This window comes from Pantherophis guttatus, chromosome 4 (assembly GCF_059756535.1).
Source record: "Pantherophis guttatus breed Tessera chromosome 4, ASM5975653v1, whole genome shotgun sequence".
Lineage (NCBI taxonomy): Eukaryota > Metazoa > Chordata > Lepidosauria > Squamata > Colubridae > Pantherophis > Pantherophis guttatus.
The window spans coordinates 13,039,479-13,059,757 of NC_142066.1; the positions used below are offsets into that span (position 1 = coordinate 13,039,479).

General features: G+C 39.9%; 2 protein-coding genes across 2 annotated transcripts; one reads left to right on the forward strand and one right to left on the reverse strand.

Annotated features, from left to right (window-relative positions):
• Nucleotides 1-366: 366 nt before the first annotated feature.
• On the reverse strand, nt 367-7,821 carry LOC117657571 (uncharacterized). Its single transcript, XM_087891748.1, has 4 exons — nt 7,683-7,821; nt 6,849-7,211; nt 1,351-1,804; nt 367-550 (listed from the first exon to the last, which is right to left on the reverse strand). Exons 1-3 carry the CDS (start codon nt 7,726-7,728, stop codon nt 1,374-1,376), a joined length of 840 nt encoding a protein of 279 aa, XP_087747874.1. The 5' UTR covers nt 7,729-7,821; the 3' UTR covers nt 367-550; nt 1,351-1,373.
• Nucleotides 7,822-18,839: 11,018 nt separating this feature from the next.
• LOC117658790 (olfactory receptor 6X1-like) lies at nt 18,840-19,796 on the forward strand. The gene has a single exon (XM_034406890.2). The coding sequence runs from the start codon at nt 18,840-18,842 to the stop codon at nt 19,794-19,796; it is 957 nt and encodes a 318-aa protein (XP_034262781.2).
• Nucleotides 19,797-20,279: the final 483 nt, after the last annotated feature.

Genomic DNA, 20,279 nt, shown 5'->3' on the forward strand with positions numbered 1-20,279 from the left:
CAGTGAGAACAATCAACCAATGGAACAGCTTGCCTTTGGAAGTTGTGGAAGCTTCATCATTTGAGACTTTCAAGAAAAGATTGGACTGCCATTTGTCAGAAATGGTATAGGGCCGAGATGGCGAACCTATGGCACACGTGCCACAGATGGCATGAGGAGCAATATCTGTGGGCACATGAGTGTTGCCCTAACTCAGCTCCAGCATGCACATGTGCGCCAGCCAGCTGATTTTCGGGCCTTTTGGGCCCACCAGAAGTCAGGAAACAAGCCATTTCCGGCCTCTGGAGGTCCTCTGGTGGGGGAGGGGAAGGCCATTTCAGGTGTGCTTCCTTCAAAGTTCAAGAAAGAATGACCCCAACTCCATTGTTTATAGAGAAAGGTACTTTTACTGAAAATTGAAGTGAACGCAACCACGAAAAGCAGAATCTGAAACAGTAGGCGCGAAAATCACATATAGAAAGCATCCCCTCCCAACTGTCCAGCGTAAATCATCCAATCCAAAGGTCTTCCAGAGGTCAGGTGGAATCACACATCTGGCAGTGTCATCAATCTGGAATGTCAGCAGATAGCAGCTTCAAAGGCACAGGACTGCAGTTAAGATTCTCCAGCACGCTTCCCCGACTAGTAAGACCCCCTCCCCCCCCCGTTACCATGGCAGCCGACAAGCAAGCATTGAAAGATTGGAGGCTGACAGGCCATTTTCACCCTCCCCAGGCTGCAGAGGCCTTCTTAGAAAAACAGGCCTACTAGGCCCACCGGTAACCTTTTTGCCGTCGTGTGCCAAAAGTGGGAGTACGGAGGGGTCGCGCGCACATGTGCAGGGCGTGGGGGCATTGAATTATGGTTGTGGGGACACTCGTGCGCAACCCTCCCATGCTCCCCCACTTTTGGCACGCGACAGAAAAAAGGTTAGCCATCACTGGTATAGGGTCTCCTGCTTAAGCAGGGGATTGGACTAGATGACCTATAAGGTCCCTTCCAACTCTGTTAATCTGTTAAGGTGATTTTTGAAAGAACAATGTATTATTGGCCAGGAGAGGGAATGGAGAAGGAACTTGGAGGGTAAATAGGAGAGAAAGAGACAGAGAGACACAGAGAGAGAAAGAGGTTCTTCATAGAAACATGAGTTGGAATCATTTTAGAGTCTGAAAGGGTTAAAAATGGAAAGACGAATCCTAGAGTTAAATGGACAACTCACAATGCTGGAATCTAAATGACATGAAAGACTTCTTTGCATGACTATGGAGATAAGTGATTCCAAATGGTTAGATAACCATTATCAGATATTTTCCCAGTTGGTCCTTCTTCATGGGATCAGACACTGAAATATCCCAATTTCCTACAACTCACTTCCATTTCAAGGTTGATCTGGATTACATCCAACTACGTTCATGGACCTTCACCTGAAAGGAACTATTGGAATTTTCAATTCTGAGGTCACCTTCGCTGCTTTTCTCCCCCACTGGGCCTTTTTTGTTGTCTTCTCCTCTACCTTGTCTCAATGTGTCTCTGAAGGCACAAAAGTAGACAGCAGAGTCTTTCAATTGGATGGATGGTTTCTGCATGTTGAAAGTCCCCTTTTTTCTGTTTTCATCGGCACTGTGAGTAGCTTGGAATCCTTCAGCTGTTTTCAAATACGAATCCAAAAGGTATTTTGGAGGCTGACCAGGAGACTGAATGTACCAGAATAGGACGTATGAGCCACTAAACCTTGCTTCATAAGAACAATGAAGATAAACGGGTTGTCCTTCAGTAACAGTCACAATGGCAGTCGTTTGCTTCACTGACTGTCCTGTGTTTCCTCCTGGACAGGAAATAATAGAGAATTCATGAGGTAAATTGGAGAGTTGGACAAGTAAGTCATTCTCCCTCTTTTCGGAAATCAACCTTAAATAAAACTGGAAAACTGGATAAATAAGAGAGAGAGAGACAAAGAGAGAGACAGAGATAGAAAGACAATGAAAAAGAGAGACACAGAGAGACAGAGAGTGGGACAGAGAGAAAGTCAGAGAGAGACAGAGACAGAGAGGGAGAGAGACAGAGGGACAGAGATTTCACTTCAACTGAATACTTCAATTCCTGAAGTAAGAAAACAGTTTGGTTGAAGGAAGAATCACAGTATTGAAGGTGATTTTTGAAACAAGAATGTACTATTGGCCAGGTGAATGGAGAAGGAACTTGGAGGGTAAATAGGAGAGAAAGAGACAGAGGGACAGAGAGACACACCGAGAGAGATGTTCTTCATAGGAAATGTGAGTTGGAATCATTTTAGAGTCTGAAAGGGTTAAAAATGGAAAGATGAATCCCAGTGTTGAATGGACAACTCACAATGCTAGAACCTAAATGACATGAAAACCTTCTTTGCATGGCTATGGAGATAAGTGGTTCCAAATGATTAGATAACAATTTCTATTTTTCCCTGTGGTCCTTCTTGGTATTAGACACTGAGTGACCACAAATATCCCAATTTCCTACCTCTCACTTCCATTGCAAGGTTGATCTGGATTAAGTCCAACTACATTCATGGACCTTAATCTCAAAGAACCTAATGGAATTTTCATTCCTGAGATCACCCTCACTGCTTTTCTCCCCCTTTGTGCCTTTTTTGTGGGCTTCTCATCTACTTTGTCTCACTGTGTCTCTGAAGGCACAAAAGTAGACAGCAGAGTCTTTCGATTGGATGGTTGGTTTCTGCATGTTGAAACTTCCCTTTTTTCCATTTTCATAGGTCTTCTGAGTAGCTTGGAATCCTTGAGCTGTTTTCAAATATGAATCCAAAAGGTGTTTTGGAGGAAGACCAGAAGACTGAATGTACCAGAATGGGTAATGTGTGCCACTAAACCCTGCTTCATAAGAACAATTGAGATAAACGAGTTGTCCTTCAGTAACAGTCAAAATGCCAGTTGTTTGCTTTACCGACTGTCCTGTGCTTCCTCCTGGACAGAAAATAATAGGGAATTCAGGAGGTTAGTTGGAGAGGTGGATAAGAAGGTCCTTCCTCTTTTTAGAAGCAATCTTGATGCTCCTTGGACCTACTTTCTTGCTGTTTTCAGTTCTAATAATGAGGGCTACCCGGTATAAATTCCTTCCCAGTTTTATATTCTTTCCATCAGGCCAATCATCAAACACACTGATCATACACACACACACACAGAGAGGGACGGAGGGAGGGAGGGAGAGAAAGATTTCAATTCAACTGAATACTTCAGTTCTTGTAATTTCCAGGAATAATTTACTGCCATTTTTTAGGAAACCGTCCAAGGGATGGACTTGATTTGAAGGAACCTGAAGAATTGAAGACATGCCCAACCAAAACCTATAGTCTATCATTGTTAGGAAGTAAATACATACTTAGAAGAGAGACGATGATGATGAAGAAGAAGAAAAGCCACATTTTTTTCAGATTGAGAATTTGGGTAGCTGGTGTAGACCCCTTCAGAGGTTGTGCTGCCAACTTTGCTGCAACAGAGACTTAGAAGCTATATATTCTTTCCTTTCGCAAAGGAATTGTCTTCTGACATGTACATTTGGTGGTAAAAGGAAGACAAACCACAGGAAATGGTTCAGAGAGCTGGAGAAGATCACGTGTGTCTCCTGGTAAGACTCAAGTTATCTCAAGGTTGCCACCATGTGTTTTAAAGTAGGTGTAGGAAAACAATTTGGTTGGAGGAAGGATCCCAGCACTGAAGGTGATTTTTGAAAGTACAATGTATTATTGACCAGTTGAATGGAGATGGAACTTGGAGGATAAATAGGAGAGAAAGAGACAGAGGGACAGAGACACACACAGAGAAAGATGTTCTTCATATAATTTTTATTATTATTATTTTAATTTATATGCCGCCCTTCTCCGGAGATTCAGGGCGGCTTACAATGCGTTAAGCAATAGCCTTCATACTTTTGTATATTTTATTCAAAGTCAGCTTATTGCCCCCACAAACCGGGTCCTCATTTTACCTACCTTAGAAAGGATGGAAGGCTGAGTCAACCTTGAGCCTGGTGAGAATTGAACTCACGGTAATTGCAGGCAGCTGGAAGCTAAATACTACCTTTTAACAGTACCATTAGTCTGCTGCGCCACTCAGGCTCATATAAAATGTGAGTTGGAATCATTTTAGAGTCTGAAAGGGTTAAAAATGGAAAGATGAATCCCAGTGTTGAATGGACAACTCACAATGCTAGAACCTAAATGACATGAAAACCTTCTTTGCATGGCTATGGAGATAAGTGGTTCCAAATGATTAGATAACAATTTCTATTTTCCCCTGTGGTCCTTCTTGGTATTAGACACTGAGTGACCACAAACATCCTAATTTCCTACCTCTCACTTCCATTGCAAATTTGATCTGGATTAAGTCCAACTACATTCATGGACCTTAATCTCAAAGGATCTAATGGAATTTTCATTCCTGAGTTCACTCTCACTGCTTTTCTTCCCCTGTTGTGTCTTTTTTTTTTTTTTTTGGCTTCTCATCTACTTTGTCTCACTGTGTCTCTGAAGGCACAAAAGTAGACAGCAGAGTCCTTCAGCTGACAGGCATGTATCTGCAAATTGAAAGTCCCTTTTCTGTTTTCAAGGGGAACATGAGTAGCTTGGAATCCTTGAGAATTTTTCAAATAAGATGCCAAAAGTAATTTAAGAGGTTGACCAAGAGGTTGGATGTACCACAATGGGTAATTCGTCCCACCAAATTCTGCTTCATAGGAACAATTGAGAGAGACCCATTGTCCTTCAATAACAATCACAGTGCCAGATGTTTGGTCCAATGTCTTTCCTGTGCTTCCTCCTGAACAGAAGATAATGAAGAAGGCATGAGTTGAGGTGGAGAGGTGGACCAGTAGATCCTTCTCCCTCTTTTCAAAAGCAACCAGAGTGTTTCTGGGACAAACTTTCTCTGCAAATATTATGCTAATTATGAGGACTTCCTTGTAGAAATTCCTTCTCAGATTTATATTCTCTCCATCATTCCCACCACCAAACACACTGGGCAAACAGATGACATCTGTTCTTGTTCTTGTAAATCCTTGCAAATAATTGATTATCCATTTCCAAGAACTCTTCCAAAGGATCTGCTTGATTTGAAGGAACCTAAACAAGGGAAGATACTGTATGCCCAGCCCAAACACTATGGTCTAACATATGGAATGGAAATAAATACTTAATATATTCATAAAGTATAGAAAGCAATAACTTACTTAAGAGACAAAGGATGAACCCAATGTATACCCCGATGAGGGAATGGAGGAAGGAGAGGAGATCCAAACACCCAAAAATAGATCTGAAGGATTGGTGGAGTCCTGATCCACTATTTTGGTGGATGAGAAAGATAAATGGCAACCAGCGGATGTCTTCTCAAGGTAAATAGGTTCTTTTTCTAAAGTATCTTAGGTACAATACTGCAAGCCAATGGATGTGGTTGGTGGTGAGGTCACCTCAAAGCTCCATAGGAAACTCAACATCTGGCTTTTAAGAAGAGAAGGGTAAAGCTGTGGCATCTCAGTACTGCCACATGGTGTCTGAATGTGGTATGACTATTTGAGTGATCAGAAAGCAGATAATGGGATGGGATGGGATGGGATGGGATGGGATGGGATGGGATGCGATGGGATAGAATAGAATAGAATAGAATAGAATAGAATAGAATAGAATAGAATAGAATAGAATAGAATAGAATAGAATAGAATAGAATAGAATAGAATAGAATGCAGACTGGAGTGTGGAGTGGAGTGGAGTGGAGTGGAATAGGAATAGGAATAGGAATAGGAATCGGAATAGGAATAGGAATAGGAATAGGAATAGGATAGAATAGAATAGAATAGAATAGAATAGAATAGAATAGAATAGAATAGAATAGAATAGAATAGAATGCAGATTGGAGTGTGGAGTGGAGTGGAATAGGAATAGAATAGAATAGAATAGAATAGAATAGAATAGAATAGAATAGAATAGAATAGAATAGAATAGAATAGAATAGAATAGTAGCAATAGCAGTAGCACTTATATACTGCTTTACAATCCTTTCTAAGCAGTTTACAGAGTCAGCATTTTGCTCCTAACAATTTTGGGTCCTCATTTTACCCACCTCGGAAGGATGGAAGGCTGAGTCAACCTTGACCCTGATGAGATTTGAATTCCCAAATTGCAGGCAGCCGGCAGGCAGCAGAAGTAGCCTGCAGTACTGCACTCAAACCATTCTGCCACAATGGCTCATAACTTTATTGTCATTTTGAATGTACAGTACTTGGCATATATTAAAATGAAATCCCATTACATACAAGTCTCAAAGGGTCTCCACCTCTAATATACACTGCATGAACATGACAAAATAAATCAATAAAAAGATCAATAAAAAGATCAATAAATAAATGCATGTATGCATAAATACATACATACATATATAATTATGCACATATCCACATATATTATATGACATGGAGAAAAAACACAGTCTAGTTCGGATGTATATGTGTATCTTGCAAGAGAAAGGAATCTTGCGAGTTTGCCAGACGGATGGCATAGGGAACAAAGCCATTACAGAATCTGGTAATCCTGCTAGAAATACTTCGAAACCTCCTGCCAGAGGGGAGCCACAGAAACAGACTGTGAAGTGGGTGTGTGGGGTCTCTAACAATGCTTTGAGCTCTAAGCACAGATCACTTATAAGACAACATTTTTCATCATCTCTGTCCAGGTGATGCTTCTCTTGGGGATCAGACACTGAGTGACATCAGCTAATCCAATTTCCTACAGTTCGGTTCCATTGCAAAATTGATCTGGATTACGTCCAACTACGTTCATGGACTTTAAATCTCAAAGGAACTATTGGAATTTTCATTTCTGAGCTCACCTTTGCTGCCTTTCTCCCCCTTTGGACCTTTTTGGTTTGCTTCTCCTCTACTTTGTCTCACTGTGTCTCCGAAGGCACAAAAGTAGACAGCAGAGTCTTTCAATTGGATGGATGGGTTCTGCATGTTGAAAGTCCCATTTTTTCTGTTTTCATCGGCATTGTGAGTAGCTTGGAAGCCTTCAGCTGTTTTCAAATATGAATTCAACAGGTGTTTTGGAGGCTGACCAGGAGACTGAGTGTACCAGAATGGGTAATGTGTGGCACTAAACTCTGCTTCGTAAGAACAATTGAGATAAACGGGTTGTCCTTCAGTAACTGTCACAATGCCAGTTGTTTGCTTTACCGACTGTCCTGTGGTTTCTCCTGGGCAGAAAATAATAGGGAAGTCATGAGGTTAGTTGGGGCGGTGGATAAGTAGATCCTTCCTCTTTTTAGAAGCAACTTTGGTGCTCCTTGGACCTACTTTCTTGCTCCTTTCAAGCATCAATTCTAGTTATGAGGGCTACCCTGCATAAATTCCTTACAAGTGTTATATTCTTTCCATCATGCCCCTCACAAGACACAGACACACACACACAGACACACACACACACACACACACACACACATACAAAGAGAGAGAGAGAGAGAGGGACAAAGAGAAAGACAGAGAGAGATGGAGACAGAGATTTCATTTCAACTGAATACTTCAACTCTTGTAATTTCCTGCAGATAATTTACTGCCAATTTGTAGCAAAACTTCCAGGGAATCAGCTTGATTTGAAGGAACCTAGAGAATTGAAAACATGCCCAGCCAAAACCTATACTCTTTTATTATTAGGAATAAATACTTACTTAGAAGTGAGACAACAATTGTGATGATGAAGAAGAAAAGCCACATTTTTTTCAGATTGAGAATTTGGGTAGCTGGTGTAGACCCCTTCAGAGGTTGTGCTGCCAACTCTGCTGCAACAGAGACTTAGAAGTTACATATTCTTTCCTTTCGCAAAGGAATTGTCTTCTGACATGTACATTTGGTGGTAAAAGGAAGACAAACCACAGGAAATGGTTCAGAGAGCTGGAGAAGATCACGTGTGTCTCCTGGTAAGACTCAAGTTATCTCAAGGTTGCCACCATGTGTTTTAAAGTAGGTGTAGGAAAACAATTTGGTTGGAGGAAGGATCCCAGCACTGAAGGTGATTTTTGAAAGTACAATGTATTATTGACCAGTTGAATGGAGATGGAACTTGGAGGATAAATAGGAGAGAAAGAGACAGAGGGACAGAGACACACACACAGAGAAAGATGTTCTTCATATAATTTTTATTATTATTATTTTAATTTATATGCCGCCCTTCTCCGGAGACTCAGGGCGGCTTACAATGCGTTAAGCAATAGCCTTCATACTTTTGTATATTTTAGACAAAGTCAGCTTATTGCCCCCACAAACCGGGTCCTCATTTTACCTACCTTAGAAAGGATGGAAGGCTGAGTCAACCTTGAGCCTGGTGAGAATTGAACTCACGGTAATTGCAGGCAGCTGGAAGCTAAATACTACCTTTTAACAGTACCATTAGTCTGCTGCGCCACTCAGGCTCATATAAAATGTGAGTTGGAATCATTTTAGAGTCTGAAAGGGTTAAAAATGGAAAGATGAATCCCAGTGTTGAATGGACAACTCACAATGCTAGAACCTAAATGACATGAAAACCTTCTTTGCATGGCTATGGAGATAAGTGGTTCCAAATGATTAGATAACAATTTCTATTTTCCCCTGTGGTCCTTCTTGGTATTAGACACTGAGTGACCACAAACATCCCAATTTCCTACCTTTCACTTCCATTGCAAATTTGATCTGGATTAAGTCCAACTACATTCATGGACCTTAATCTCAAAGGATCTAATGGAATTTTCATTCCTGAGTTCACTCTCACTGCTTTTCTTCCCCTGTTGTGTCTTTTTTTTTTTTTTTTGGCTTCTCATCTACTTTGTCTCACTGTGTCTCTGAAGGCACAAAAGTAGACAGCAGAGTCCTTCAGCTGACAGGCATGTATCTGCAAATTGAAAGTCCCTTTTCTGTTTTCAAGGGGAACATGAGTAGCTTGGAATCCTTGAGAATTTTTCAAATAAGATGCCAAAAGTAATTTAAGAGGTTGACCAAGAGGTTGGATGTACCACAATGGGTAATTCGTCCCACCAAATTCTGCTTCATAGGAACAATTGAGAGAGACCCATTGTCCTTCAATAACAATCACAGTGCCAGATGTTTGGTCCAATGTCTTTCCTGTGCTTCCTCCTGAACAGAAGATAATGAAGAAGGCATGAGTTGAGGTGGAGTGGTGGACCAGTAGATCCTTCTCCCTCTTTTCAAAAGCAACCAGAGTGTTTCTGGGACCAACTTTCTCTGCAAATATTATGCTAATTATGAGGGCTTCCTTGTAGAAATCCCTTCTCAGATTTATATTCTCTCCATCATTCCCACCACCAAACACACTGGGCAAACAGATGACATCTGTTCTTGTTCTTGTAAATCCTTGAAAATAATTTATTATCCATTTCCAAGAACTCTTCCAAAGGATCTACTTGATTTGAAGGAACCTAAACAAGGGAAGATACTGTATGCCCAGCCAAACACTATGGTCTAACATATGAAATGGAAATAAATACATAATATATTCATAAAGTATAGAAAGCAATAACTTACTTAAGAGACAAAGGATGAACCCAATGTATACCCCGATGAGGGAATGGAGGAAGGAGAGGAGATCCAAACACCCAAAAATAGATCTGAAGGATTGGTGGAGTCCTGATCCACTATTTTGGTGGATGAGAAAGATATATGGCAACCAGCGGATGTCTTCTCAAGGTAAATGGGTTTTTTCTAAAGTATCTTAGGTACAATACTGCAAGCCAATGGATGTGGGCGGTGATGACCACAAAGCTCAAAGCTCCATAGGAAACTCAACATCTGGCTTTTAAGAAGAGAAGGGTAAAGCTGTGGCATCTCAGTACTGCCACATGGTGTCTGAATGTGGTATGACTATTTGAGTGATCAGAAAGCAGATAATGGGATGGGATGAGATGGGATGGGATGGGATGTGATAGAATAGAATAGAATAGAATAGAATAGAATAGAATAGAATAGAATAGAATAGAATAGAATAGAATAGAATAGAATAGAATAGAATAGAATAGAATGCAGACTGGAGTGTTGAGTGGAGTGGAGTGGAGTGGAATAGGAATAGGAATAGGAATAGGAATAGGAATAGGAATAGGAATAGGAATAGAAATAGGAATAGAATAGAATAGAATAGAATAGAATAGAATAGAATAGAATAGAATAGAATAGAATAGAATAGAATAGAATAGAATAGAATAGAATAGAATGCAGATTGGAGTGTGGAGTGGAGTGGAGTGGAATAGGAATAGAATAGAATAGAATAGAATAGAATAGAATAGAATAGAATAGAATAGAATGGAATGGAATGGAATGGAATGGAATGGAATGGAATGGAATAGAATAGAATAGAATAGAATAGAATAGAATAGAATAGAATAGAATAGAATAGTAGCAATAGCAGTAGCACTTATATACTGCTTTACAATCCTTTCTAAGCAGTTTACAGAGTCAGCATTTTGCTCCTAACAATTTTGGGTCCTCATTTTACCCACCTTGGAAGGATGGAAGGCTGAGTCAACCTTGACCCTGATGAGATTTGAATTCCCAAATTGCAGGCAGCCGGCAGGCAGCAGAAGAAGCCTGCAGTACTGCACTCAAACCATTCTGCCCCAATGGCTCATAACTTTATTGTCATTTTGAATGTACAGTAATTGGCATATATTAAAATGAAATCCCATTACATACAAGTCTCAAAGGGTCTCCACCTCTAATGTACACTGCATGAACATGACAAAATAAATCAATAAAAAGATCAATAAAAAGATCAATAAATAAATGCATGTATGCACAAATACATACATACATACATACATACATACATACATACATACATACATATATAATTATGCACATATCCACATATATTATATGACATGGAGAAAAAACAGTCTAGTTCGGATGTATATGTGTATCTTGCAAGAGAAAGGAATCTTGCGAGTTTGCCAGACGGATGGCATAGGGAACAAAGCTGTTACAGAATCTGGTAATCCTGCTAGAAATACTTCGAAACCTCCTCCCAGAGGGGAGCCACAGAAACAGACTGTGAAGTGGGTGTGTGGGGTCTCTAACAATGCTTTGAGCTCTAAGCACAGAGCACTTATAAGACAACATTTTTCATCATCTCTGTCCAGGTGATGCTTCTCTTTGGGATCAGACACTGAGTGACATCAGCTAATCCCATTTCCTACACTTCGGTTCCATTGCAAAATTGATCTGGATTACGTCCAACTACGTTCATGGACTTTAAATCTCAAAGGAACTATTGGAATTTTCATTTCTGAGCTCACCTTTCCTGCCTTTCTCCCCCTTTGGACCTTTTTGGTTTGCTTCTCCTCTACTTTGTCTCACTGTGTCTCCGAAGGCACAAAAGTAGACAGCAGAGTCTTTCAATTGGATGGATGGGTTCTGCATGTTGAAAGTCCCATTTTTTCTGTTTTCATCGGCATTGTGAGTAGCTTGGAAGCCTTCAGCTGTTTTCAAATATGAATTCAACAGGTGTTTTGGAGGCTGACCAGGAGACTGAGTGTACCAGAATGGGTAATGTGTGGCACTAAACTCTGCTTCGTAAGAACAATTGAGATAAACGGGTTGTCCTTCAGTAACTGTCACAATGCCAGTTGTTTGCTTTACCGACTGTCCTGTGGTTTCTCCTGGGCAGAAAATAATAGGGAAGTCATGAGGTTAGTTGGGGAGGTGGATAAGTAGATCCTTCCTCTTTTTAGAAGCAACTTTGGTGCTCCTTGGACCTACTTTCTTGCTCCTTTCAAGCATCAATTCTAGTTATGAGGGCTACCCTGCCTAAATTCCTTACAAGTTTTATATTCTTTCCATCATGCCCCTCACAAGACACAGACACACACACAGAGACAGACACACACACACACACACAGAGAGAGAGAGAGACAAAGAGAAAGACAGAGAGAAAGACAGAGAGAAAGACAGAGAGAGACGGAGACAGAGATTTCATTTCAACTGAATACTTCAACTCTTGTAATTTCCTGCAGATAATTTACTGCCAATTTGTAGCAAAACTTCCAGGGAATCAGCTTGAATTTGAAGGAACCTAAAGAATTGAAAACATGCCCAGCCAAAACCTATACTCTTTTATTATTAGGAATAAATACATACTTAGAAGTGAGGCGACAATTGTGATGAAGAAGAAGAAAAGCCACATTTTTTTCAGATTGAGAATTTGGGTAGCTGGTGTAGACCCCTTCAGTGGTTCTGCTGCCAACTCTGCTGCAACAGAGACTTAGAAGCTACATATTCTTTCCTTTCGCAAAGGAATTGTCTTCTAACATGTAAATTTGGTGGTAAAAGGAAGACAAACCACAGGAAATGGTTCAGAGAACTGGAGAAGATCATGTGTGTCTCCTGGTAAGACTCAAGTTATCTCAAGGTTGCCACCATGTGTTTTAAAGTATGTCTAGCAAAACATATAACAGATTAACAGAGTTGGAAGGAATCTTGTAGGTCATGGGTCCTTAAACGTGGCAGCTTTAAGACTTGTGGACTTCAACTCCCAGAATTCTCCAGCCAGCAATGAAGGAGAAGCTGGAGAATGGCTGGAGAATTCTGGGAGTTGAAGTCCACAAGTCTTAAAGCTGCCAAGTTTGAAGACCTGTTTTGTAGGGCATCTACTCCAATCCCCCCCCCACCTAAGCAGAAGACCCGACACCATTTCTGACAAATGACAGTCCAATCTTTTCTTGAAAGTCTCCAGTGATGAAGCTCCCACAACTTTCAAAGGCAACATCTGTTCCATGGGTTGGTTGTTCTCACTGTCAGAAAGTTCCTCCTTATTTCCAGGTTGAATCTCTCCTTGATCAGTTTCCATCCATTATTCCTTGTCTGTCCCTCAGGTGCTTTGGACCACCTCCTCTCTGTGGCAGTCTCTCAAATAATGGAAGACTGCTATCATGTCTTCCCTGGTTCTTCTCTTCACTAGACTAGCCATGCCCAGTTCCTGTAACCATTCTCCATATGTTAATCTCCCCTCATCATCTTTGTTGCTCTTCTCTGCACTTTTTCTAGAGTCTTAACATCTTTTTTATAGTGTGGTGACCAAAACTGGATGCAGTACTCTAGGTGTGGTCTTACTAAGGCTTTATAGAGTGGTAATAGTACCTCACTTGATCTTGATTGTATCCCCCTGTTAATGAAATTTAGGATTGTATTGACTTTTTTAGCTGCCGCTGCACACTGCTGGCTCATATTTAGTTGGTTGTCCACTAAGACTCCAAGATCCCTCTCACAGTCACTGCTATTAAGCCTGTTTTCATTGAGTTTATATGGGTACTGTTGGTTTTTCTTACCTAAGTGAAGGACTTTCCTTTTCTCTACATTGAATTTCATTTTGTTAGATCAGGCCCAGTGTTCAAGTCTGTCAAGAAGACATCTGTCTTCTAGGCTGTTAGCTATTCCTGCCATCTTAGTATCATCTGCAAATTTGGTAAGTTCTCCTTCTAGTCCCTCATCTAAGTCGTTTATGAAGATATTGAAGAGTACTGGGCCTAAGACAGAACCTTGTGGTACCCCACTGCTTACTTCTCTCCATGTAGACTTGGACCCATTAAGGACTACCTAAGTAATAGATTAATTACTTAATTACTTACTTACTTATTTACTTAATTAATTAATTGTTTGAAGGAAGGATCCAGCATTGAAAGTGATTTTTGAAAGAACAATCTATTATTGGCCAGGTGAATGGAGAGGGAACCTGTAGAATAAATAGGAGAGAAGGACAGAGAGACAGAGATAAAGAGAGATGTTCTTCATATATGAAATGTGAGTTGGAAACATTTTAGAGTCTGAAAGGAATAAAAATGGAAAGATGAATCCCAGTGTTGAATGAACAACTCACAATTCTAGAACCTAAATGACATGAAAGACTTCTTTGCATGACTATGGAGATAAGTGGTCCCAAATGGTTAGATAACCATTATCAGATATTTTCCCAGGTGGTCCTTCTTCATTTTTGAGTGACCAGAAATATCCAATTTTCCTACCTCTCACTTCCATTGCAAGCTTCAATTAACCTTGGTTTAATTAGTCTGCTCCTGGTGGCGCAGCAGACTAAAGCACTGTTATTAACATCAGCTGCCTGCAATTACTGCAAGTTCAAATCTCACCAGGCTCAAGGTTGACTCAACCTTCCATCCTTTCTAAGGTGGGTAAAATGAGGACCCGGATTGTGGGGGCAATAAGCTGACTTTGTATAAATATACAAAAGGATGAAGGCTATTGCTTAACGCATTGTAAGCCGCCCTGAGTCTCCGGAGAAGGGCGTCATATAAATCAAACAAACAAAAAAAGAAAAACCCTTCATCTCAGAGGAACTATTGGAATTTTCATTTCTGAGCTCACCTTTGCTCAGTGGTGAAATGTAAAATTTGTTACTACCGGTTCTGTGGGCGTGGCTTGGTGGAGGGGGGGTAATATGACTGAGTGGGCGTGGTCAACTTTTTTTAAAAAAAACTTTTAAAACCATTTTTTCTACAACCTCTAAAAATGCTTTTAAAGCCTCTGACGATCCCAGCTGACTTGCCTGATCGGCAGAGGCATACTTTTTTTTTTAAAGCCTCTGAAGATCTTTTTTTTTTTTAAGCCTCTGACGATCCCAGCTGACTTGCCTGATCGGCAGAGGCTTTTTTTCCTTTTAAAAACATTTTTTCTATAACCTCTTCGGCCGAAAAGGTTGTAGAAAAAATGCTTTTAAAAGCCTCTGATGATCCCAGCTGAGCCGCGCGATCATCAGAGGCTTTTTTTTTTTTTTACTTTGAAAAGCATTTTTTCGGCCAAAGAGGTTGTAGAAAAAATGCTTTTAAAAATTAAAAAAAAGCTTCTGATGATTGCACAGCTCAGCAATGTGGGTGGGGGGCAGGGATTTTTGCTACTGGTTCTCCAAACCACCTGCCTCCATCGCTACCGGATCGGGCGATCCGGTCCAAACCGAGAACATTTCACCTCTGCCTTCGCTGCTTTTCTTCCCTTTTGTGCCTTTTTTTGTTGGCTTCTCATCTACTTTGTCTCACTGTGTCTTTGAAGGCACAAAAGTAGATAGCAGAGTCTTTCAATTGGATGGTTGGTTTATGCATGTTGAAAGTTCCCTTTTTCCCATTTTCATCGGCATTGTGAGTAGCTTCAAACCTTTCAGCTGTTTTCCAACGTGAATCCAAAAGGTATTTTGGAGGCTGACCAGGAGACTGAGTGTACCAGAATGGGTAATGTGTGCCACCAAACACTGCTTCATAAGAACAATTGAGATAAATGGGTTGTCCTTCAGTAACAGTCACAATGCCAGTTGTTTGCTTTACCGATTGTCCTGTGCTTCCTCCTGGATGGAAAATAATAGACAATTCATGAGATGAGTTGGAGAGGTAGACAAATAAATCCTACTCCCTCTTTTCAGATGCAACCTTAGTGCTGTTTGGATCTACTTACTTGCTGTTTTCAAACATCAGTTCTAATTACGAGGGCTATCCTGTGTAAATTCATTTCCAGTTTTATATTCTTTCTATTATGTTCATCACCAAACACACACACACAGACAGAGAGAGAGAGAGGGAGGGAGAGAGGGAGGGAGGGAGGGAGAGGGAGGGAGGATGATTTTGTTTCAATTGAATACTTCAGTTCTGTAATTTCCAGGGTATAATTTACTGTCAATTTGTAGGAAAACGTGCAGGGAATTGACTTGATTTGAAGGAATCTAAAGAATTGAAGACACGCCCAGTCCAAATCTACCATTGTCAGGAAGTAAATACATACTTAGAAGTGAGATGATGATGATGAAGAAGAAGAAGAATTGCCACATTTTTTTCAGATTAAGAATTTGGGTACTCAACCCTCCCAAAATAATCTTTGGAGAACTTCAAAGCTGGTGTAGACACCTTCAGAGATTTTGCTGCCAACTTCGCTGCAACAGAGACTTAGAAGCTACATATTCTTTCCTTTCGCAAAGGGCTTATCTTCTAACATATAGATTTGGGGGTAGAAGGAAGACAAACCACAGGAAATGGTTCAGAGAGGATATCTGCCACAGAAGGTCATGTGTGTCCCCTGATGAGACTCAAGTTATCTCATGGTTGCCACCATGTGTTTTAAAGGAGGTGTTGGAAAACAATTTGGTTGAAGGAAGGATCCCAACTTTGAAGGTGATTTTTGAAAGAAAATTGTATTAGTGGCAAGGTGAATGGAGAAGAAGCTAAATAGGAAAGAGAGAAGATTTCATAGGATAGGAAAATTATTATTTAGTGTCCTTGAAAGACTCTGCAGATGTAATCATACACAAAAGATGAGTAATTGTGGAGCAAAGGTTAATATTTGATCCTAACCAGGAGTAAAATCCAGCAGGTTCTGACAGGTTCTGGAGAACAGGTAGCGGAAATTTTGAGCAGTTCGGAGAACTGGCAATGGAAATTTTGAGTAGTTCTGAGAACCGGCAAATACCACCTCTGGCTGGTCCCAGAATGGGGTGGGAATGGAGATTTTGCAATATCCTTCCCTCAGGAGTGGGGAGTGAATGGTGATTTTGCAGTATCCTTCCCCTGGAGTGGGGTGGAAATGGAGATTTTGCACTATCCTTCCCCTGCCATGCCCACCAAGCCACACCCACCAAGCCACACTGCACCCATCAAGCCATGCCCACAGAACCAGTAGTAAAAAAAAATTGGATTTCATCACTGATCTTAACTATATAATGCCACAGTGATTCAACATAGTATCTTCCTAGCATCATGTCTGTATTCACATGGGAAATTAAGAGACGAATTCCTCACGAGATGTTATCCCAAGATTCTATTCAAAAATCACTCCATAACTATTCAGGTCTATGATGTAATGTGCAGAAAAGGCTTTAAAATACTAGGTAAAGCATTTTTTTTTAAAATCAGAGTGGATAAAATGTTCCTTTGAAATCTACCAAAATTTGATTTTTCCTGTTTGTGGATCTAGAATCTCCACTGAGAAGTTGTAAGAAGACATTTATTTTGAAATATAATTAATAGATGCTTCCGTTGCTGCTTTTCTTGTCTCAGCTTGAAATGGAGAACAATCTCTCAGTGTTGATGAGCTTGACTTCTTATTACTAAGAATACTTGGGTATGTATATGTGAACGTATTTTATTTGGGTTCTTTCTGTAGTTTAGGATAAAACCAAGATTATCCAGAGGGAGGGGAATTTCTCAAATATTCATTTACAAACTGTTGATGCCTACAAACCACAACTAATGTTGATGCCTACAAACCATGAATTTTATTCAGTCTCCTTGTCTTTGTCTTCTTCTTTATTATCAGTCTCTTTTTCTTGCTCCTCATTAGTTGTTTCTTTTTCATCTTGAGACTGATTATGAAAATTTAAATGATTATTTGGGTAGCAATAATAAAAAGGAGAACTTTAAAAATTACATTGGGCTTAACAATGGAAGAAATAGAAAAAGGGGAAAGAAACAAAAGAAAAAAGAAAAGAGGGTGGAATAGAAAGAATATAAAAAACTTAAATGATCACACTGGGATTATCAGTGAGAAAATAAGAAAAAGGGGAAAGGGATGGAAGATAATGGGAAAGATACAGCAAAATAAAACAGTTTATGATTTAAAAAAACAAAATTATTACATTGGGACTAACAGTGGAAAGATAAGAAAAAGGGAAAAGAGAGTTCAGGATTTTAAAATACAAAAAAGAAGAAGGATAGAAAAAGAAAAGAAAAGAAAACATAAAGATGGGAAGGGAGAAAGAAAAGCAAGAGGAATATGGGGAAATGACTACTAGGGTATTAGATTATGGATTAATTAGATATATTTAACTGGTCCTTATAAAAATGTTATAAAAATATTGAAGTGTATTATTTGGAACAGTTGATAAAGAAAAAACTATTTGAGATTGGAACAAGAGAATTTAACAAAATAGTTGGCAATTGTATTATGTTAATTTGAATTTAAAATTAGAGGTATTGAAGTAAGATTGATATTTAATTGAATTTTTTTCTTTATTGAATATGTTTAACTGTTGAAATGTATTATTTGGAATAGTTGATAAAAGAATTATTGGTGAGCAGAATAAGAGAATTTAAGGAAATAATTGGGGATTGTATTATGTTCTGTGAATTTAAATTTAGGGGTTTAAATTTTAAGGAGGGAAAAGAAAAAAGGAATTATACTAGGATGAGATGTTAAGATGAAGGGTAATATTGATTTTTTAAATTTAGAGAAAATAAAAGATATGAGAAAAATTGAATATATAAAGATGAACAAAAATCTGTACAAATTCAAAACCGGGCCAATATTCTGTTCAGAAAAGATGCATTGTATGTTTGTCTGTGTGTTTTAAAAAATAAACAAACTTTGCAAAAAAAAAAACCATGAATCTTATTGTTGATTTGATGGGATGTTCTTCATTGTTGTTCTTCAACATCTCAACACATTTCTTATTTGTTGAACGTTGTAATCTTACATTCCTAGTGGCTTATCCATTCACCCTTCTTCATTTTCTTTCTCTCAGCAACATATCTGCGTCACGTATCCAGACGAGTTTCCACCTACCAATGTTCTCCTAATGTTCTCAACATCTTCCATCACGCTCGGTATTTTGTCCGTCAATATTTTCCACCTACAGAAGATGCAAAAGCTAGAAGGATAGATAATATTTTAAGTGAAACACCTGAGATTCCAGTAAAGTAAGTCTTGGCAATGGTACAGCTGCCCTTGTCATGCTAAATATCCTAGTATATTTTATGTCCTGCAAACACAGTAGCAATTCATGAAAATGATGTTTAGAAATGTAGCTAAAGACTGACTCAGTGAAGACTCCACATTTTCCCTTTTTGTAGGAGAACATGAATTTGACCAACTGTACGAGAGCGGTAGAGTTTATCCTGGTCGGATTGCCAAAGGTAGGACAAATGGATAGTGTGATGCATGCAGGCATCTTTCTGCTCTACCTCTTGTGTCTGATGGGCAACGGGCTCATCATTGTGATGGTAATTTTGGACCGCCATCTCCAGAAGCCCATGTATTTCTTCCTTAGCAACCTTTCTTGCATTGACATTGGACACACCACTGCTTTTATTCCTAAACTGCTGGTCAATTATGTCTCGGCAAAGAATTCCATCTGTTTCTACTGCTGCATAACACAGCTGTACTTCTACTTCCTCTTTGGGGTCACGGAATTTTTTATCATGACTTTGATATCCTTGGACAGGTACCTAGCCATCTGCTATCCCTTGAGGTATGGTACGATCATGACTTCTGGGGTCTGTCTTAAACTAGCCATAGGTGCCTGGTTGGGAGGTTTTTTCTCCATCCTTTATCAGATAGTGATGATAGCAGACCTACCCTACTGTACAACTAACATCGTCAACCATTTCTACTGCGATGTGGGACCCGTGCTGAAGATTGCAGGAGGAGATATTCAAGTCATCGAAGTACTCGGTTTCCTAGTTACGGTGATTGTGATTATGTCCTCTCTGCTTTTCACTCTCATTTCTTACCTCTTCATCATTTCCACCATTCTCCGAATGCCTTCAACCATCAGGCAGCAGAGGGCTTTCTCTACCTGTGCGTCCCATCTGGTTGTGGTCTGCATTTTATACGGGTCCGTCTTTTTTGTCTATTTAAGACCTACTGTCAAGAACTCTTCCTTCAGTAGGTTGAAGTCTGTCTCTATACTGTACACCATGGTCGCCCCAGTGTTAAATCCTTTCATTTACACCATTAGGAACAATGAAGTCAAGGAGGCAGTGAGGAAAGTTTTAGAAAGAAAGACTCCAGGTCTCTCAAATCTCATGGCATAGCCTTTCTTGACAAGTGTTGGAAAATTACTCTGATGTCCTGTCAGAAGCATCCAGCTTCGGAGCTTCAGAATCCATCTCCAAGGCTATTGTGCAGATTGTCTTAATAAGTCTATCTTAACAAAGATGGAGAAAAACAATGGGTTAATTGATAGGTTACAAATAACTATGGGCACGGGTGGGAATCAGCCGGTTCAGGCGAACCAGTAGCTCCGATGATCAGCTGAGAGCAAACTGATTCACTACGACGATCAGCTGAGAGTGAACCGGTTCACTCCAATGATCAGCTAAGAGCGAACCGGTTCACTCTGACGATCAGCCGAGAGCAAACCGGTTCACTCCGACAATCAGCTGGGCCCGCCCGCCCGCCCACCCCTGTTCTATACTGGCCTATATTTCCTTTGTTTGAAGCCCAGCTGATAGGCATGGCAGAGTGGATTGCCATGCCTCAGCTGTTTTACTCACCAGGGCTGCAGTAGAAGGTAA